Source organism: Geotrypetes seraphini, chromosome 4, assembly GCF_902459505.1.
Source record: "Geotrypetes seraphini chromosome 4, aGeoSer1.1, whole genome shotgun sequence".
Lineage (NCBI taxonomy): Eukaryota > Metazoa > Chordata > Amphibia > Gymnophiona > Dermophiidae > Geotrypetes > Geotrypetes seraphini.
Genome location: NC_047087.1, coordinates 197114141 through 197136698, shown reverse-complemented (window position 1 = coordinate 197136698; position 22558 = coordinate 197114141). Strand labels below are relative to the sequence as shown.

The 22558-nt window shown below is 42.9% G+C and overlaps 1 protein-coding gene across 1 annotated transcript in view; it reads left to right on the top strand.

Annotated features, from left to right (window-relative positions):
- CDH23 (cadherin related 23) overlaps positions 1-22558 on the top strand; it is a 1673137-nt gene that overhangs the window by 1290151 nt on the left and 360428 nt on the right. The window contains exons 34-37 of the mRNA XM_033942780.1: positions 5695-5844; positions 14170-14298; positions 16670-16798; positions 17763-17990. Coding sequence (XP_033798671.1) covers positions 5695-5844; positions 14170-14298; positions 16670-16798; positions 17763-17990 — 636 coding nt within the window. The remainder of the gene's footprint in view (positions 1-5694; positions 5845-14169; positions 14299-16669; positions 16799-17762; positions 17991-22558) is intronic.

Below are 22558 nucleotides of genomic sequence, written 5' to 3'. Positions count from 1 at the left end.
GTAATTGGTTTATTTAGTGCACTAATTGACTGTGCTGATTAAAAACCAGTTAAAGCTCAATTTAAAAAAAAAATCTGAGGTGCCTAAGGGTGCCTCCAAAAAGGCCACCATTATTCCGCCTACGGAAGTGCCTTACAACACCTAACACCACTGTAGGTGTGGTTAGTGCTGGAAGTGGCATTAGGCATTGTAAGGCGCCTCCGTAGGCCTGATTTTTCTGAAAGGTATGTGCCGGAATTGTAGGCCTTTAAAACTCTGGCCTACATTTCCAGTGCCTACCTTTCATGTAGCTGCGATTCTGCAAATGGCGCAATTGAGTGACTAACATGCGATCGGCAACCGGTTTTTTAGGTGGCCACCAATAACGACACCATTTACAGAATCCTGGCCCTCGGGCTGAAAATGGGGTGTTGCAAAAGCATAGGAATAGGAAAGGAAAGAGGGAGACAGTGTGAGAGTATAAAAAATATACATGAGGCATGCACATACTACTGTAGAAACAGAACAGTTATAAAATTACCTCCTTTGTAGCACCATTGAAAATTAAAAGATAAAATAAAACTGATAAGATATCTGCTGATACCTGCTGTTTATGTGGCACCACTTAAAACTAATAAGTTAATCATTTAACACCTGAATAGCTCTGTTAAACAGATAACCTTTCACCCAGCCTGGATGCCCTGACTGTGTGTATTTTTGAAACACATAACTGGCTATTTAGGAGCTCATTTTCAAAACAAGAAAACATCCAAAAAGCAACATAAAGTGGGAAATTGATGTTTTTCCCTCTAAAATGTCCAAATCACTCTTTCTGAAACCCATTTTGTAGATGATTTTCTATACTGTTTCATCTGCAGTGCGTCTAAATCATAAGCAGGCATGTTGGCAGCGTGTGTTGGGTGGGACTAGTTCGGGCTTATGATTTGGATGTTTTTCTGCAATAATCAGTGGCGTAGCAAGGGTAGGAAGTGTCCAGGGTGGTGGTACCCCCCTATCCTTCCATGCCTCCCCACACTACACTCATGCTCTCCCTTCCAGAAGAACATCCAGAAGGGAGATAAATCCTTCTTCAGGTATATCAGTGATAGAAGAAAAAACTCAGGTGGGATTGTACGTCTTAGGAATCCAGACGGAGACTATGTGGAAAAGGATTCGGAAAAAGCCCAACTATTAAATGAATACTTCTGCTCAGTCTTCACCCGAGAAGCGCCGGGGCTCGGCCCTCAGCTACAGACAAGGGTTGGCTCAGTTGACCCGTTTAGTAACTTTGAGTTTACGCCCAGCAGTGTCTACGGTGAGCTGTCAAAGCTCAAGGTTAACAAAGCAATGGGGCCGGACAACCTGCACCCCAGGGTGCTTAGGGAGCTGAGTGATGTCTTGGCGGAGCCACTGTCCGCGCTCTTCAACCTCTCCCTTAGTACAGGCAGCGTCCCGTTGGAATGGAGGACGGCTAACGTCATTCCACTCCACAAGAAAAGCTCAAAGATGGAGACAGCAAACTACAGACCAGTGAGTCTAACATTGATAGTGAGCAAACTAATGGAAACTCTAATCAAACACCAATTGGATAAGATCCTGGATGAGGAGAATCTACGGGATCCCCGACAACATGGATTTACCAAGGGGAGATCATGCCAATCTAACCTGATCAGCTTCTTTGACTGGGTGACGGGGAAGCTGGATATTGGGGAGTCCCTGGACATCGTGTACCTGGACTTTAGCAAAGCATTCGATAGCGTACCACACCGCAGGTTGCTGAGCAAGATGAGTTCTATAGGATTAGGTGACATATTGACGAAATGGGTTGGGAGCTGGCTTGGAGGTAGGCTCCAAAGGGTGGTGGTGAACGGCACCCCCTCCGAAATGATGGAGGTGATTAGTGGAGTACCACAGGGCTCAGTCTTGGGCCCAATCCTATTCAACATCTTTATAAGAGACTTGGCAGAAGGGCTTCGAGGTAAAATAACATTATTCGCCGATGACGCCAAACTGAGTAATGTAGTGGGCAAATGCACAACAGACGAAGATTCAATGCCCGACAACATGATGCACGACCTACTCCTACTGGAGCGATGGTCTAGGACATGGCAACTCAACTTCAATGCCAAAAAATGCAAAGTTATGCACCTGGGCAGCCAAAATCCATGCAAGTCTTATACCCTTAATGGCGAGATCCTAGCAAAAACGGTAGCAGAACGAGACTTGGGGGTAATCGTCAGTGAGGACATGAAGTCTGCCAATCAAGTGGAGCAGGTTTCATCCAAGGCAAGACAAATCATGGGCTGCATACGAAGGGGTTTCGTCAGTCGTAAGGCGGAAGTCATTATGCCATTGTATAGATCCATGGTGAGGCCCCACCTGGAATACTGTGTGCAATTCTGGAGGCCGCATTATCGCAAGGATGTGCTGAGACTGGAGTCGGTGCAAAGAATGGCCACCCGGATGGTCTCGGGACTCAAGGATCTTCCATACGAAGAACGGCTTGACAAATTACAGCTATACTCGCTCGAGGAGCGCAGAGAGAGGGGAGACATGATCGAGACGTTCAAGTATCTTACGGGCCGCATCAAGGCGGAGGAAGATATCTTCTTTTTCAAGGGTCCCACGACAACAAGAGGGCATCCGTCGAAAATCAGGGGCGGGAAACTATGAGGTGACACCAGGAAATTCTTTTTCACTGAAAGAGTGGTTGATCGCTGGAATAGTCTTCCACTACAGGTGATTGAGGCCAGCAGCGTGCCTGATTTTAAGGCCAAATGGGATCGGCACATGGGATCTATTCAAAGGGCAAAGGTAGGGGAGGGACATTAGGGTGGGCAGACTAGATGGGCCGTGGGCCCTTATCTGCCGTCTATTTCTATGTTTCCCCCCACATACCTCTGTAAATCTTTGCCAGCGCGAGTGGCTTCTCCATGTCGTTTGCGCCAGCGTTGGGTTTCCCTCTGACATCACTTCCTGGCCCCGCGAACTGGAAGTAATTCAGAGGGGAACCAGGCCGAAGGGAGCAACAAGGAGAAGATCTACAGAGGTACGGGTAGGGGAGAGGGATGTGCAGGTGTGGTGGGGCAAAGTGGTGCCAGTGTCCTCATCAAGACGGTACCCGAGGCAGTCTGCCCCTTCCCCTCTGCCCCCCTCCCTTACTACGCCACTGGCAATAATGAAACATTATAGAAAATGTCCAGGGCAAAAATTGGGCATTTCAGGCTAGACCTATAAGAAATAAGTGCCAAAAAGATACCAAATTGACCAGATGACCACTGGATGACCAGATGACCAGTGGTAATAGACCCCCTCACCCCCAAAGATATGAAAGAAACAGTATATGTAATGTAATGTAATTTATTTCTTATATACCGCTAAATCCGTTAAGTTCGAAGTGGTTTACAGAGAAATATACATTAAAGGATACAATAAAAATAAGATAAATAAAGAATAGGTACTTTGAAATTCCCTTACTGTCCCGAAGGCTCACAATCTAACTAAAGTACCTAAGAACAAACAAATTAGCAAATAATAGAGAGGAAAATAAAGATAGAGAAAAAAATGAGATATGAAGCATCCTAAACAAGAATACATTGAACTCTCAATACCATACTGTTAAAAGCAAAATGTACATTCCAAAATAATAATGTAATGGAAAGAAACTAATTAAATAGAAAATAATTTTAAGAATTAAATCAAATATAGAAATGTAAAAAAGAAAAATAAACATTAGAAGTGAGGAAAAAAGGTAAAGGAAGGAATATGAATAGAATGGAATGAGAAACAGTTAAACAAAAGAATTCTAAGGAAATTTAAATGAAAAACTAAACAAATAGATTAAAAAAAAAGAAATAGATATAATATGCACAATAGAATAAAAGTCAGGAAGGACTTATTTTTTTTCCATCAATCATCAATGCCGTCATCCCTAGTGCTTTAGCCATTTCAGCCGGGCAACCGCCATCATCAACCTCTGCACATCAGCCATGGGTCCACTTTTTCAAAGCAGAGAGAAGCATATCTCGATTTTCCGGAATAATGTCCATTACACTCAACAGCACTCAGATCTTCCAGCTCCAATTCTCCGCTCCTTGGTCTGGACTATGCAGCTCACTCAACCAGTCCTCACCCTTGATGGTACCGTCCCTCACAACAGTAATCCAAGTCGGCTGCGGGACATCAGGCGCGGTGAGACTCCAGGCATGATGAAAAGCCATTCTCCGGACCTCCCGTCCTGCTGATGTCGCATTGTCAGTAGGAAATCCGAATCTGCATCGCTGCAGGGAGTCAGAGTCCACGCCAATCACTTCAGACATGGTGCTTCCGCCTCGACAACCGCCTCCATTCGGCGACTCAGTCACCCTCCGTCGACCTCGGCAACACTCCCCCTCCAACTCTCCACCATCAGCCCTACTCGCCATGGATCGGTCGCCAGGCACAGCTCAGGATCGCCAAAGGTGCAGGAATACCAGGTGAGAACGAGGCCTTACTGACAGATCAAGAATAACGGTCAAATCAGAACTGTCAGATCAGAGTCCCAACCAGGATAAAAATCAAAGAAGATTAAAAAATATATATATACAAATAAAAATAACAAAAAAAAATAAACAAAACAAAAAAAAAAAGCAGGAAAACCAAAAATAAAAGAAAACAAAGGGAGACAGCACAAATGGTGACTTAATCGGCTGCCATCTTGTTAGAATCTTGTTATATGCCACCTTATTCCCCCAGTGGTAATAGACCCCCCCCTCCTATCCCCAAAAATGAAAGAAACAGTATATGCCAATCTGTAGGACAGCTTTAGATGTTATGACCAATCCAATTAGAGCAGCAAGCAGGTTCCTGGAGTAGCCTAGTGGTTGGTGCAGTGGACTATAGAGATGGAGACCCAGGCCCATATCTTACTCTAACCTGTACACTTGTGGTGGAACGAGTGACCCCTCCAAAACCCACCCAAAACTACAGTATCTACATATAGCTGACACTTTCAAGTATAAAAGCTTTTGTTGTAGTGTACAGTTAGATACAGTAGGTTTTGGGTAAGTTTTGGATGGCTCCTTGGATGTGTACCTAGGACTTCACTGCTGTGTTGGGATGTCCGTGTGGAGAGTCTACCGAGAATGTTGACCCCTCCTACATCCCAATGGCTTGTGTGTGTGTGTGTGTGTGTGTTTTTCTTTTGGACTTTTTTTAATGGTTCAAAATGATAGACATACTGAGCACAAAAACATCTAAGAAATGGCCATTTTCAAAACAAAACAATGTTTCCCTGTTTTGAAAACGGTCATGTTTGCTACTGGATTTTTGGACATTTTCTGCAAAATGTCCAAAATCTGATTTAGATGTAATGTTGAAAATGCCCCTCTTAGTAATTTACATGGCCAAGTTATCCATCTGTGTAGGTCGGATTCTTTTTAAGAAGGACGTATGCAGTTGGAGCTGCTGACAATCACACTAGTGTTCAGGAAATAGGTTGGGTTAGGGAAGGGCAGGAGCAAAGCTGGAAACACTGTCATGTATTCTTTTATTCTTCTTCAGTTACTTTCCAAACTTTTTAATGTGTTTTTCCAACGTTTTTTTTTTTAACTCTGCTTTTGTAAATATTTCTGACATTACACAGGAAGTATGGTATAGCAAATCGATAAAGAAAAACATAAGGATGAACACCTATGTACTTTTGAGTATTGACTCAGTTATGTCTTGATTGTGTAGGTCCTGATCACAGTGCTGGATGAGAATGACAACAGCCCACAGTTCGACATCACCTCAGACTCTTTGGTTAGTGTCGCAGAGGACAGTATCATAGGGAGGCGGGTTGCCCTGGTCTTGGCTAGAGATCCCGATGCAGGAAATAATGGACTGGTACGTATCCTTGAAAAGCCCCAAACCTGTAAGGACTAAAAGAAATGGTACAGTGCAGAGATCCTTGGCTGCTGTCTCCCTTCTTGGGTAAAATGTTTAGTTCATGACAGGTAATTAGAACTGTGAGAAAGTGTAAACGTATATTTCTCACTCTCAAACAATTTAAATGCCTGAAAATACTAGGCAAAATTACGACAGCCTCTCCTTGCTTATCTTCAGCGGAAGCCTCTGAAAAGGGAGAGTGGGAATGAAAGCCCAGGACATGCATAATACATGCATGTACTGTTCAGCTTTGCACATGTTTTTCACATTGCTAATGTACCAGAGCTTTAATCTTTAGCGACCATTACTGAACCTCTGTGTACATCCTTTTTAGTACATCTTAAACCTTTCTTTCAGTAGCATTTACAGTACCTCTCTTCTGGTATGAGGTCCCTAGACAGCATTGCTAATGTTCCCCAACTGTGACCCTGTAGGCATTGATATTCTAGAATGGAAACTCCCTGTTACACTGCAACTATGAAAAGGTGGCTTGTGCTGTTTATAGCACAAGGGTTTCCCACGTGCTGAGGCCACTTTTATAGCATGGCTGGAATTGCCATTTTCCTATTAATGGCCATGCACAAATTGCAAAATTAGTGCATAGCCATTAGCGTGTGAGTCCTCAAATGCCAACTATTTATTTTAGGTTAAGGGCTCCTGCGCTAATCAGTCATAGCATTCTAATGCCCATTTGCTTACCGATTAGCACAAGGTATGCCTACTCTCTGCCCCTCAAATGCATCTGTGCTAAAATATAAAATGTATATTTTTAGTGCAGATTGAGAAACAAGGAGTGGATCCCAAGTAGTATAAAACTGAAAATCTTTATTCACAAAGTCCTTAAAAATACCCAAAGTGGACCATGTTTCGCCCAAAACAGGGTTGCATCAGGGGTGGTATTCTAAAACATATAAATAAAACATACAATTGACATAATAATGTAAAAAACAATCAAAAGGGATCCAAGATAAATCATAAAGTACGTGCATATTGTACAGAAATAAACTTTACTAATTAAATCAAAATAGATAATTCAATAAATAAATAACATGCTAATAAGTTATTCAGTATAAATCAATAGATAAATATTCGTACGAGACATACCAAAAAAATGACCAAAAAATGTAGAGTGAAACATTGCATCTAAAAGGAAGTTGCTATCGTGAATGAAAGGTACACAGCATGCTGCAAGTGAGAGATCTTTTTTTTTAGAATACCACAAGGTGGAGTTGTATAATCATGCACTCTCAACCAGGTGTGCTACGACTCAGCACTATTTATCTATTTATTTCATTTTCTATCTCGTCCTCCCCAAAGAACTCAGAATGGGTTATACAGGCTAACATAATAATATACAGTTAACAGGTTACAATTTGCCATAGTTATAGTACAAGTTTTTAGGGATCATTGGCATGGTTCCTGGTCCTGCTTCTTTGGTGGCGGCCAGTTGACCTGGTTCTGCAGACTGAACTTACTATCAAGCCGCCTCAGAGACTTTTCTATCTCTTATTTTTAATTTTTTTATCTTCTTTCTTTATTTCTATTTCTTTGATTTTTGATCTTAGAAATGTATTACATATTTCTATTTTAATCAGGTACTTTAGCTAGATTGTGAGCCTTCAGGACAGATAGGGTAGTTTTTCTCAAGTGCCTAATTTCATTTTAATTTGAAACATTGTAAACCGCTTAGGTCAGTAAAATGCAGAAGTGGTATATCAAATCTTAAATAAACAAACATAATACCAACATACATAATATACAGTTTACAGGTTGCAATATGCCATAGCTTCATTGCAAGATTTTTAATACAAGTTTTTGTCCTAACTCATGTGACACACTTATCCCTTGCTCCAACCAGCAGAGGGATTAGTCGTGTTGAGTTCTGGCCTGTCAGCGTGGTCTCCTCAGGTAGGAGGAAGGCTTTTCATGTTATAACAGACCTAGGCGTCTGCCTAGTCTGCCAGGCCACACTGAGAGTAGCTTACAAAGAGAAGACCACACAGGTAAGTTTGTTCCAAAAGAATGTTCTTGTACTTTATTGAACCCGGGGGTCTGAATACCATCAGCTACCCGCATGTCATGAAAAACATAAAACACAAAATAGCTTGCAGTTGTCAGAATGGCTTGCTACACCAACCACATGCAGTTCAATACCCTGGACTTTTCCAGTCTAAATACAGTCCTCTTCACCAGGGGTTAAAGTATCAGGAAAACAAACTTTCAAACTTTGCAAAAACTTTGTGAAAACAGACAGAATAATTGCAGTTCCCAAACTTGGCAATGAATTCCTTAAACGTTTCAGCTTACCTAGCTGAGACGGGGATAGGTTTTGCAGAGCAGGCTTCACAGCTCGTTACTATCAGCATGGCCTTAGATAAGCTGTGAACTTTACTTAGGTTTTCACAAGGAGCTTTCACACCCACATAGATAAAGTTCCTTGAACAAACAATGCCCTATGGGCAGTCACACAGAGTAACAGGGAGATTTTCCTGCTATCCCTCTAATTACTGTCAGCTGGGCTTGGGTTACGGGAGCCAGCACAAGCACAGCATTGCTTCATTCCCTTTAGCAACTAACCTCCATGTCAGTGGGGAAATAGCCAGCTTCCAGCAGTGGTTCAGAGACATCCATAGCCTCTGCCTGCTCAGCAGCAGCTGGGGTTGAGCTGAGGTAGTCCTCGGTCATCTCTACGTCCTCACTGCTGTGGTTTGGAGGAGAGAGACTTCTCCCCTCATCTGCATCCAAGCATTGCTGCTTCTCCTGCCGCTGCCTGAGCTCGTTAGCTCTAGCCCCGTCCCTGCTCTCCCTACTGTGATCCCATGCTCTGTTCTTATGTGAGTTAAAGCCCCACCCCTCTCTCCTAGGAGCAGCTGTGTTAGGCAGGAAATCCCTAGGGAAATAATTCAGGTTTCTCCTAGGTTGTTAATGAGCATACCTTCCAGCATTGGGACTCCACTTCTCAATAAGAGTCCTATCAGGCTTTCTAGAGTACCTGTACTGAGATGGCGCTCTCTGCTGGATATTCCTATGCTCATGCCTCTCCTGCTCTACCTCATTGTCTATGGGGTGGTCAGCCAAATCCAAACCTTTACTTTTAACCTGGTCAGCCCTTCTGACCAGGGACCGTATTCTGCTTTTATCCCTTACAGGGACAAAGCTGGCCACAGGTTTGTCACACTCAACACTATAAAGTTATCTCACTCAGACAGCAATAGTTCAAAGGTATTCAAGAGCACTGGCTGTCAACAAAGAATGTTAGTTTTAGTATAACTTAAATTTTAAGATCAAATGGTTCTTCATAAAAACAAGCCTAATCAGTGCAATTTCACTACAAGACCAAATTAAAAACTATTTGGACACACTTATTTTCTCTTTGTTCTTCAAATATCATGAGAATCTCGGAGAGGGTGGGAGCCAGAAGGCCTTGAACATGCGCAGATGCTCAAGGCCCCCAGCGGCCCAGCGTATAACTCAGGCTCTTTTAGCACCGGAATGTATAAGGTAAGCACAGTGCTGGTCAGTGGGGGGGGGGGGAGGTGGACAGCAGCGCCGATCATCTTGGACCCGAAGATAGGAGAGCAGCACTGGTGGCTTCTGCGGAGGGTTTGCAGTGGAGGATAGCAGTGCCGGAGGCCTTGGGGTGGGGGTTGAAGTGTAAGGTAGCAGTGCCAGTGGCCTTGAGGAGTTTGGAGTAGAAGGACAGCAGCGACAGTGGTCTTCGAGGGGAGACAGCAGCGACAGTGGTCTTCAGGGGGGGCTCAAATATAAACTGTCAAGCAACTGGAAACTACATTTATCTGGCCTCTACCAATCCCCATGGGTGCCTGTTAACTGAGCATCTACTTTTTCAGTTTTTCAATAAATGTTTCAAATAAAAATATTTTACCTGTCCTTGGATGTTTAAAAGAATCAATGGTAATATTTACTGAATAAACCGAACAATTACAACATGGAAAATGTCCATTTGGAGTTTTTTGTTTTTTTACTTGGGGCTGAGCTGCAAAATGCTAATGACACTAAGGGCTCCTTTTATGAAGCCGCGTTAGCGGCTTTAACGCGTGCGACTTTTAATCACGCACTAACTCCGTGCTGTCCGAAAAACTACCGCCTGCTCAAGAGGAGGCGGTAGTGGCTAGCGTGGCCGGCGGTTTAGCGCATTAAACTGCTAACGCGCCTTCGTAAAAGGAGCCCTAAAATGTCTTCTAATTTATTTCCTCTCTTATATGCAATTAATAATTCTTTGACAGCAAAGGTATCAATGAGTGATATAAGATGCCAATGTTCTTCAAATTCTAACAATATCATATGACAGATGGTTAAATTCTGTTGTGCACACCATTGCTGGTGTCTCTGAGATTTCTGAAGCCAATCTCACTTTTTTTCATTTGCCCTTCTATAAACCTCATTTATACAACGCATAGGATATCCTCTCTCACTGAATCTAAAGCTAACATCGCTGGCACATTTCTCAAAAGTGGAACTATCTGAACACAATTTTCTTAATCTATAAAACTGGCGCTAGTGACATACAAATTTCTTTTGAAAGCTCTGCTGGGGCAGCTTTCAAAAGGCAAAAGTTTGTTGACAATTGTAGGTTTTCTAAAAATATCAGTGATAAATACATCTTTATTACTACCGTGTTTCCCCGATGATAAGGCAGGGCCATCAAATAAGACAGCCCCCCCTTTTTAGAAAAAAATGTAAAATAAGGCACCCCCCCACAAATAAGCCACCCACCGATACCTGCGCTTACCCGAATCGGGTGGTACGGTGGGTGACTCCGTGTGGTCCCTCCGTCTACCGTATTTGCCTCCATGGCTGCGTGCCGCGCCTCGTCATGAAGTGAAGAGGAGGAAGTGACAGGACTGCAGCGCACGCACGTGACTCCGCGCAAGGAAACACAGGCAGCTTCCCTCATCCCTCCCTAACGGAGACTGCAGGAGTTTGTTCACGGCCAGAACATCCAAAAGTGAGACATGCAGACAGGTTTCTTTTGCTGTGAGCAATACCACTTACTGTATATAAAGCCTGTTTAAAATGCATACGGTATATAAACAATGGTTTCACATTGTCAAGTCCCCTCTGATGCTGCACTACAGAATAATCTCTTTACTGTGTTTCCCTGATGGAGAACATTGGGGACATTAAATGGTACAATATATGGTATGATGGATAAAGCTGGCCATACACGGTACGATTTTTCAGCCGACCGATTCTTCAGCCGACCGTTTTCTTCCTCCAACGAACGCATTGCGAACATACCTATCGCGAACGTAATAAAATTCTGTTTTTTTTCAACAATAACTGTGTACTGTAGTCTTCTTCATGGGTAAATAAGGCATCCCCCCGAAAATAAGCCCTAGAGCATATTTTGGCCTTCCAAAAAAAATAAGACAGTGTCTTACCATCGGGGAAACAGGGTAATTAAACCCCCCCCCCATCACGAAGCCGCGTTAGGCTTTGTTATTGCTTGTTGCAGCAGTATTAGCTCCTACGCTCATAGGAATTCTATGAGAGTCAGAGTTAATACCGCCGCGGCCAACGATAAAAAAGTCTAATGTGGTTTTGTAGAAGAGGGGGGAGGGTAAAATATCCAATAAGCCTATTCTTTACTGTAGCTGATATGAAATTTCAAATTACAATCCAGCTTGTTGAGCCAATTATAAAACTCTAAAAGCTCATCCTTAGTACTAGTCCATATAATAAAAATATCATCTATATATCTTTTCCAGCTACACAACTGTCTACTACATGGATGTATTTCAAAAATATGTTCTCAAACTCTGCCATATATAAATTTGCAATCAAGGGTGCCTTGGTGCAACCCATAGCTGTCGTCTTTATCTGCTGATAAAAATACTTTATCAAAACAAAAAATTTTTGTTCGAAGGCTACTTCTGCTAATTGTAGTAAAAATTTAACTGGTATATGTCTTAAAAAAGTATGTTTAATTTTTAATCAACACAGCATGTATAACTTTCCGTACTGAGGCTCCGTCGGTGACATCACCCATGTGTGAGAATATGCTGCCTGCTTGTCCTGGGATAAAGCACAGTAACTTACCATAACAGGTGTCATCCAGGGACAGCAAGCAGATATTCTCACAACCCACCCACCTCCCTGGGTTGGCTTCGTAGCTGGCTTATCTTAACTGAGGGACGGGAAGGCACTCGCGCATGCGTGGTTCGGGCTATCGCAAACTTTCTAAAGTCTTAAAGTGGCGATGCACTTTTAAAGTGGTCCATACCGGGTCTCCGTCAGTGTCTTCACCCCTATTTTGAGGGATATTACTTTGATTTATCTTGGATTCCTTTTGATTATTTTTGTATTATTATGGCAAATTGTATGTTTTATTTATATGTGCTCTGCATTGGGTATTTTTAAGGATTTTGGGCCTGATTCTATAAATGGCAACTAACTCAGTAGGCACCATGGAAAATGGCACCAGCACATATCATTCAAAGTTGGGCGCCATTTGTAGAATTGCAGCTAGAGATGCCTAAAGTGAGTTAGGCACTGGTAAGCATCATAATGTTAAGGACCGGGATTGTCCTGGCCTAATATACCAGCACCTAGCATAAACGCTTACTTGCACCTAACTCAATCCATGCCCAAACTCTACTCCTAATTATGCCTACTTTTTGTGTAGGTGCTGATAGGCGCCTCAGTAGGGTTACCAGATTTTGCATCTGGAAAAAGAAGATGCCGGGCCCTGGTTCTGTCCCGTTCCACCCCCCCCCCCAACCCCAGCCTCACGCAAACCTCGTCTCTTCGGGCCGAGTCTGGAGTCTCAGATGCACTCCAGACTCATCCCTGATTGCATCAGCTTTTCAAAACCCGGACAAGGTGCCAGGTTTTGAAAAGCCTCTAAAAAGAAGACATGTCCGGGTAAATCTGCACGTCTTGTAACCCTACGCCTTGGTGTAGATGCTAATTAATATTTTTGTTTTTAATCAGTTTTTAATGGCACTTTCAATTATCAGTGCCAATTAACCAATTAAAATAAAAATGAATTTAGACACCTAATTCAGTAGTCGTCTTTATGAATAAAGATTTTTTGTTTTATACTACTTGGGATCCTTTCCTTGTTTCTGTATCTGCACTGCTATAGGCTCATATGCCTCTATTTTGGAGTAGTGTTTTAGCGCATGGGAAGCACACCGAACCCGCTATTAGCGCATTATTCCTGAGCATGTGCAACTAATGCCATTTTTAAGCAGTAGCAACCATGCATTAGTGCTTACTGACGCTTAGTAAAAGGGCCCCATATGTGTTGAAAATCATGAATATAATTAATTATAATAGGAATCCTTTTTTAGCAAAATGAATACAAATCCAAATTTTAATAATAATAATAATCAATTTATTCTTTTATACCGCCATTACCAAGAGTTCTAGGTGGTTTACACCATAAGAAACTGAACAGTCAGTGAAATACATTCATAGCCTAAATCAGTAAAATAGGAGATATCAACTTAAAGCAAATGCAAGAAAATTTAAATAGAACTCTTGCTTCCAACGCTAACCAGTGCAACAAATGATAATATGGGTTAATATGGTCATTTTTCTTCAGACCAAATATCAGTCGAACCACGGTATTCTGAATTATTCTCAGTCTTCTTAAAAAATTTTACGATTCTCAAATTAAAATCACTTGCCTTATGTGGAAGCTGAGATTATATATAGTATGAATGATTAGATACTCCTAATTGGTACGTTTGGGATTTTTTATTCTACAGTTGTTCTTTGAAATTAATTGCATGTCTTATGGATGAATGGTATTGATAGATTTTGTGGAAAATTGCCAGGTCCTCCACCTTATTTAGCAAAGTGTGTGACCATTTATACATAGTTTTGTTCTTAAAATGTTTTTCTCAAGCCTTTCAATGAAGAATATAGACATTTATACTGAGTCTGCATCTCCTCCATAATAGCTTTCCCCACATTTTCTTCTTGTGTGTGGTCTTTCTGCATGCCCTTCCAATAAACATTCATTATAAAGCCATGATGGAACCTTCCTGTAATTTACTGGAAGTTTTTCTCTAGTATGTAAAGAGCTGCATGAATCTGATATGTCAGAACAGTTAACAGCTTATTTCAGTATTTCCACTGCTGTTCTTTAGCCAACCACTAGAGGTCATTGTGGGAGCATAACTTGGCTTTGTGCCATGTTTATAAAGTTCCCTGGAATTTTGTAAAAATCTATATAAACCCAGATTATTATTATTATTGGCATCAAATGTAATTATTTCATATTTCCTCTCTTCTACTTCCTTCTTGCAGGTGACCTTTTCTCTCATATCGGGAAACGTGGCTAATGCCTTTGAGATTCACACTACTAACATAACTTATGGTGAAGTTTTTGTGGCGAGGCCATTGGACAGAGAGCTGCTAGACCAGTACATACTGAAGGTAATGTGCACATCTCTTTTGGATCTAATGAGAAAAAGTGGATCCTTAAGTTGAAGCAAAAATAACTGAGATAGATGAGTTATGGCAATCATCCAAGTCTATTGTATTTGGCACAGGGCATAATTTTCTGTTTATGGTTTTTATTTATTTATGTTACTAGATTTACTTGTCCTGTTTGTCTGTTTGATTAGATTGAAGCTCTATTGAGCAGGAACTGTCTCTTGAATGTTTTAATGCATATGTCTAGCAGCGCTATATAAATGATAAATAGTAGTAGTATTTCTGTTTCTTTGGGCTTCCAATTCAGAATTGACTTCCATTGTGTTATAGCACCAGGTGCCTTCATTTGCACTAATGTGTGAAGGGTTGGCTAAACCATTGCAGTGACAGTTCCCAGCACTGGACCTACATGCTTCCACTGAAGCACTCTGAAGATGCACAATGGAAGCCCAGTGGTAATAAGAGGAGATGGACCCTCATCTTGGTGGGGGCGGCAGCAGCTCTCCACCCCCACCAACACCACGCTCATGCCCTCCCTTCCCCACCCCATGTACCTCTTTAAATCTTTGCTAGCTTGAACAATTACTCTGGCCTGCTGCTCACCCCAGCCTGGCTCCCTCTGAAATCACTTCTGGATCATGGGACCAGGAAGTGATGTCAGAGGGAAAGCCAGCGCTGGTGTGAGCAGTAGGCTGGAGAAGCTGCTCATGCTGGTGAAGATTTAAAGAGGTATGGGGTGGGAAGGGAGGGCGCGAGTGTGGCATGTGGGGCGCGGAAGACATGTGGGCGGAGGGAGGCGCTACCGCCCCGGGTGCCTCTTACCCTCTCTATGCCACTGTGGAAGCCTACTCTATAATGGCATTTGAACACTCAGATTGTGTTATAGAATACTAGCATGGGCGTTGACGTTCCTGTAGTTACACCAGACTTAAACCTTGCATATCTCTGCCTGGGTAATGTGGCAAGAGCATGTGAATTGTACAGTATTCTGTAAATTACGCATCTAAGTGGGAGCTTCAATGCTCTGCCTATATACAGTATATTCCCTTTCACTCTTTTGTACTCTGTAAGGTACATGCATTGTTGTAAAATAGCATTTTGGCCCTAATTGTATAGGTGGTGCCTACGAGTTAGGCACTGATTAGTGTGGTGCTTAAGCGCAGTTCAATAAAAGCTAGGTGCACATTATAGAATCATGCTTAAATGAGCTTAGGCATCACTAGGTGTTTTAACATTAGGCGATGGGAATGACTTAAGGGATCTGGCCAATTGGAATCTTAGGCCACTCACAGTGCATCCCAGAATGCACTGGAAGAGAGGCCTAAGATTCTGGTTGGGCCAAGTGCCTAATGCCCCTCCTATGGGAGGGGACGTAGGCTCCTGGGCCAATCAGGGCCTTAGGCCCCTCCCCGTTGCATCTCACAATGTATCAGGAAGGCGAAGGCCCGCTTTTCTTTGGAGGCGGGCCTACCGGCCAGAGAGAATAAGAATCCCTCTGGCCAGCCAAAGAAAATAGGTACTGGTGGGGTCCAAGTGAGCTGGGAGGGTCAGGGGGGCTTCCTTCAGGAGAGACTGGGCATCCTTCCCGCCGATGATCTTAAGGGGGGGTTGTGGGTTCTGGCATGAGGGATTGGGCATCCTTCCTGCTGATTGTCTTAGGAGAGGATGGGAGGGTTCCGCAGGAGGGACTGGGCATCTCTCCTGCTGGTGATCTTTGGGGGTGGGTGGGAGGGCTCCAGCAAGAAGGACTGGGCATCCCTCCTGCCAGGGAAAGTCTCGGGGGGTGGGGGGTTTCTAGCAGGAGGGATTGGGCAATGGGGTGCTAGCAGCAGGAGGAATTCATTACTCCTCCAGCTATGGACATTCAGGGTGGGGAGCTTCGTGGGTTCTGGCAGGAGGGAGTAGGCATCCCTCCTGCTGGTCGACTTAGCGGGGGATACAGGTTCCTTGCTGCAACCGCTAAGCTGATGGTGGCAGGGAGATTGCCGCAATCAGCTCAGCGGCAACGCAATTCTCTAACCAGTGCTTATGACATGGATGCCAGTTAGAGAATCATGGACAGTTGCGATTCTATATAGGATGCCCGTGTGCGATTCTCAAAAGCCACTTAGGACCGGGTGTCCTATACAGAATTTGGGCCTAAGCACCTATCTTTTATACAGTTGGGTAGGCGCCTATCGGCCAATTCAATTTTTTTTCCAATTATGAACTTGTTAAATCTTATTTAGGTAATTAATGTAGGCATCGATTTACACATCTTTTATAGAATCTGAGAGAGCTGTAAGATCTGGACCTGACTTTCTCTTTAATTTAATGGAAGCTTCATTGGAACTTAGCAACTCAATATGCATTTTACATTATTATTCCATAGATCCAAGCATCAGACAGTGGTTCTCCTCCTCGCAAGACAAGACATTTGCTAACTGTCAACATCTTGGATGTGAATGATAACCCACCCATCATCAATAGCCCAATGGGCTACAATGTTAGTGTCAGTGAGGTAAGTCTTCACCTCTGATTATACATACCTGTGCCAAAATATGCCAAATGTGTGCAAGAGGTATTCCTTATCATGGAGCCGAGCTTGGAAAAGAGATGGTTGAGGGGAGATATGATTGAAATCTACAAAATCCTGAGTGGAGTAGAATGGGTACAAATGGATCGATTTTTTTACTCCATCAAAAATTACAAAGACTAGGGGACACTCGATAAAGTTACAGAGAAATACCGTATTTTTCGCTTGATATGACGCATTTTTTTTTTCCCCAAAAATGTGGGTGGAAATAAGGGTGCGTCTTATGGAGCGAATATAATCAAACCCCCCTCCCCCCCCCCCAATGTTAATTTAGGCTGTTTGCCATGACGAGTGCAGATCATGGTAAACAGTCTAAATTAACATTGGGACTTCTTTTGTAAAGAATTTGTATGACTGACATCTTAAGAGACCCCTGATACAGGCCAAGAGCCGAAATACTGGCAGTGTCGGGTCTTTATAGTGAATAAAGAATCATCTGTCCCAGTTCTATTGGTGTGCACACTCTTTTGTGGGTGTCAGGGGATCCTTCAGGAAACATCTATAGAGATTAGAAATTAAGTACATACTAACAAATACAATGGTACATATTCCATAATCCAGTGAACTGAATCTTCAGATCTAGTGTTTCATTTTTAATATTTTATGCTGCTGGAGCATTCAGAGATGACTTGTGAACAGAATGAAGGTGTATTCATAGTTCATCTAATCATTTTTTTCATAATTGTTTCTCTCTCAATCAAAAAACAAGCCACCTAGAGTTGTTTTACTTTATATCAGGATAATTAATTTTAGCTTTCCAAACTTGTGAAGATAAATATGCTTTCCTGTCCATCTTTAGTTTACAATAAAAATATAGCTGCACTTGTATTTTTATCTGAACCTTTTAAGTCTGATTTTATTTTTTTTTTAAATTGCTGTGGCTTTTCAGAACGTTGGTGGTGGCACATCTGTGACTTGGGTTCAGGCAACAGACAAGGACATCGGGCTTAACAGCCTCCTCTCCTACTACATCACCCAGGGAAATGAGGACCTCATCTTCCGAATAGACCGGGTTACTGGTGAGATTGCTACAAGGCCCTCGCCTCCAGACCGTGAGCGGCAGAGCATCTATCAGCTGCTCATTACTGTAGAGGATGAAGGCAATCCAGCCCTTTCGGTAAGTGGCAATGTTACAAGTAGAACTCAAAATCCAAAGGGCTTCTTTTACTAAGCTGTTATAGCGTTTTTAGCGCACACAGAATTTTAGTGCACACTAAACCCGCACTATGCGGCTAGAACTAATGCCAGCTTAATGCTGGCGTTAGCGTCTAGCGCACGCTGCAATTCTGCACGTGCTAAAACCGCTATCGCAGCTTAGTAAAAGGAGCCCTAAGTGCTGTCCTAGTACAAGATAAAAGGCTCTTTTAGCTAAGCTTCAGTGTGTAGAAGAATTACATTAGAAACAGGAAGCTGGGAAAGGCAGTGTTCTTTTATTTTACCACAAAATACAGTACTCTTTTCTTTACAGAAAAGCAACAACAAAAAAATGCTTTATTAAGTAAACACAGCTAAAACAATACAAGAGCAACACTGTTGTTTTCACTCAAAACAGTCCCACCCAGGCTCTTGTTCTGTAGGTTTTCTTTGTTCATTCTTTTGCAAACACCAGCCACAGAGGATAATATGTAGCTTTTCTTCAGGAGTGCAATAAAAACAGCACATCGGAAGCATGAGTGCACTATAAGACCGTGAGCATTGCATAAGCTGGCTTCTGCTTCAGCTCCTTGTTGCTAACCAGTAATACTATTACAAATAAATACCTAGCACCAGGAATGGATCCACAGTCAGGCCCTGATTCTGAAAAGTGCCGTCCCAATTTTAGGCAGCTGTAGGCGTCCTACAGCTGTCTAATCAACCAATCGGGATGCACGTTTAAAAAAAAAAAAATGCTCCCCAGGCAGGCCGCCTATATTGAAGGCGCCTCCGGGAGCCTAGGGAGGCCCGCAAGACGCCTAAGCTCGCCTAAGGACCTTAGGCGAACCTAGGCGGCCCTAAGCGTCTCCCTAGTAGAGGAAGAGACGCTTAAAATGTAGGCCAGCAAAATGCTGGCCTACATTGTAAGTAGACGCGGCCGCTATACTTATCGCGGCAAGGGATCTCCCTGCCGCAATAAGTATAGCGGTCACGGCCGCCTGTCCGTTCACCGGCAGGAGGGTGCTGAATCCCTCCTGCCGGAACGCCGACCCCCCCAAACTCACAATTGCCGACAGGAGGGTGCCCAACCCCTCCTGCCGGAAAGCCGGACCACCTCTGGATCCCCCATGCTAACAACCTCCCCCCCATGACTCTCCTAACCTCCACCCCAACTAACCTCCCCCCCCAACTAACCTTTAAATGTTGGTCGGCTGGACGAGTCTTGCTTGCTACTGGACAGGTGCCTACGAGCCTGGGTCAATCACGCCTTAGGGTTAGTGGGGATATGCGGACCCGCTATGCCTAAGGCCTGATTGGTCCAGGCTTCTAGAGCCTGGGCCAATCAGGCCTTAGACTTAGCGGGGATGGGCCGGGAAGGAGCGGGCCTGTCTCATTTCGATGAGGCGGGCCTGTCGGCTGGATGGCAGCAAGACCCGTGCAGCCGACCAACATTTAAAGGTTAGTTTGGGAGGAAGGTTAGTTGGGGGGAGGTTAGGGGAGTCATGGGGGGGGAGGTCGTTAGCATGGGGGGTCCAGAGGGGGTCCGGCTTTCCAGTAGGAGGGGTTGGGCACCCTCCTGCCAACAATTGTGAGTTTGGGGGGCACCGTTCTGGCAGGAGGGGTTCAGCACCCTCCTGCCGGCGATTGTGAGTTTGGGGTGCTATACTTATCCCTTTGGGGGGCACCGTTCCGGCAGGAGGGGTTCGGCACCCTCCTGCCAGCGATCGGACAGGCGGCCGCTATACTTATCCCTTGCCGTGATAAGTGTAGCAGCCGCGTCTAATCTAACCCAATTCTCTAACCGGCGTCTGTAACATGGTTAGTGTAGGCCCGATTCTGTATAGGACACCTCTCCCGGGCGTCCTATACAGAATCAGGGCCTCACTGTCTGGAAAATATACAAAGAGGTTATCAGGATCCTGAGGGCAAGGCACAGATGACACTTAGGGCCCCTCTTACAAAGCCACAGTAGTGATGCTGCCCTGGGAAATGCACCAAAGCCCATAGGAATTGAATGGGCTTCGGTGCGTTTACCGTAACATTATCGCTACCTTGGCTTTGTAAAAGGAGCCCTTAGCGTGCTCAGCTTCAAGAATGCTGCCTGCTGTTAGCATTTGGGCACATCACTGTGTAATGCATAACTGAATTTTGAATTTAATAGCAATAAATTTAGCACAGAAAATCTGATGAGCATGGTGAAAACGATGTACAGCAAGTATTTGATATTTTGTAGTATTTATAAGTTGTATCTGTATACATTATTTGTGTGATCATCCTGAGATGTTTACAATGACAGCACCAGAGAAGCTGCAAAACGAATGGTTATCTTGTACCAGTTCTGAGGTCAATATTAAAATAGTTTATGCAGGTAAGATCAGCTTTTACTCAAATAAATCTGCACATTTAGAACTATCCTCACATTATCCTGTCAACTTTATCTGCACAGAACTGTATTGTGAACAAAATGACCCAAGCAAAAAGTGGACAGGCTTGGTGAGGTCGATCTAATGTATTTTGGCAGATACAGGACTGTGGAGTTGGAATTGGAGTTAGAAGCACTTCTGGGTGGGGTCAGAGTTAGTAAAATTTATCAACTACAGCTTCAGCTTCAAAATAAAAACTTACATTTTAATATATATTATTTTATACTTAGGGTATATATATACAGTATATTTAGCTAATGGCAGTCAGTGTTTTTTTAAAATACTGATTGTCATGGTTACTGCGGATGGGCAGACCAGATGGGCCATTTGACCTTCATCTGCCATCATGTTTCTATGTTTCTATTAGCAATATTAGCACCTCATATTCTAGCTGAGCCATGTCTGGACAATCACACTGAATATTGGTGGCTAATTCCATGCATGCTAGCTGCCAGAATTTATGCAGGCTCGGCTGATATTGAGAACTAAATATTGCCGGCCTCCTCATAACCACATGATCCTTTCTAATGCTGCCCCCTGTACCACCCCTGACCTTCCCACTATTTTGGAACTTTCCACTGAATATCTGGGGGTGACAGGTAATTTAAGTGAAAGCAGTTAGCTTAGCAGGATTTTAAAAAGGTTTGGCTAACTGCCTAAAAGAGAAGTCCATAGGCTATTATTAAGCCTAATTATTAAGAAGGATATGGGGAAATCCACTGCTTATTTCTAGGTTATTCTTTGGGATCTTGCCAGGTTATTGTGACCTAGGTTGGCTACTGTTGTAAACAGGATACTGGGCTTGATGGGCCTGTGGTCTGTTCCAGTATGGCAACTCTTAACTTATGTAAGTGGGCAGGAATTGGTGTCAGAGGCAGGAATGAGACCAGTGGGAACTAGGGGTAGAAGAACCTGCTTACTTCTGGCGAAGATTTGAAGAGGTGGGAGGGGGGGGTTTGCTAACAACTTGCCTTTTATTTGGCGTAAGCATTGGTGCATAAATATTGGTAACCAAATGCCAACTTAGGCTCTCTTTTGTAATGGAACTCAGATGCTGTAATTTTAGTGCACAGTTTGTGGGCCCCTAATTTTTCATGCCCGTTGTATAATTGCGCTCCCTAGTGGCAGGGTCCAACCTTGCCTCTAAATACATTAATTAATTTAATTTGTTTTCTATCCCGTTGTCCTCAAAGAGCTCTGAATGAGTTACAGGTCTAACATACATAATTTCCGTATAAGTTTAAGATACAAGTTTTCATCCTAACTTGATGCATACTAGGGTCTAATATTAATATACAGAATATACAGTTTACTGGTTATAATTTGCTATAGTTATCCGTACAGTGCAAGATTTTCAGTAGAAGTTTTATCTTAATTTGACACACAGAAAGTTACAGTGTATGATATAACATAACATAACATAACATAGTGCATATTGACCGCGTAACCAGAAGTTCAACGCGGTTTACAAAAAGTTATAAATGTAAATATGTTACATGAAATAAGATGATTTATTAAACGGTCAAATATTTAGAAAAAAGATAGGTCTTTAATTGTTTTCTAAAATGGCCATAGGAATGGGTAGTAAGCAACAATATTCGGAATTCGTTGTCATGAAGAGCTGCCTGAGATGCCAAAGTATCATTCAGAAATTTCTTACTCCTGCAACCCCGGACAGATGGAAAATTAAACAAAGGATGAGTTCTTCTACTATGTCTGTATGATGCTAAAGAAAATCTATTGACTAAGTAAGAAGGAGCTGTACCATAAACAGCCTTATAACAGAAACAGCCTAGTTTAAACAATACTCGGGCCTCCATTGGCAGCCAATGCAATATGTGATAAAAGGGTGTAACATGATCAAATTTCTTCAGGCCATAAATCATTATGACCGCTGTATTCTGTATTATTATAAGGCTTGCAAATTCTTTCTTGGTGACTGTCAGATAGATAATATTACAATAATCGAGAAGACTCGGTAGTAACGATTGAACCAGTAATCTAAAAGCAGTAAATTCAAAATAAGATCTAATTGTTCGCAATTTCCATAATGTGAAGTGGCATTTACGCAGTACAGCTTCTATCTGAGCATGCATTGTAAGATGCTGGTCTAAAATAACTCCCCAAA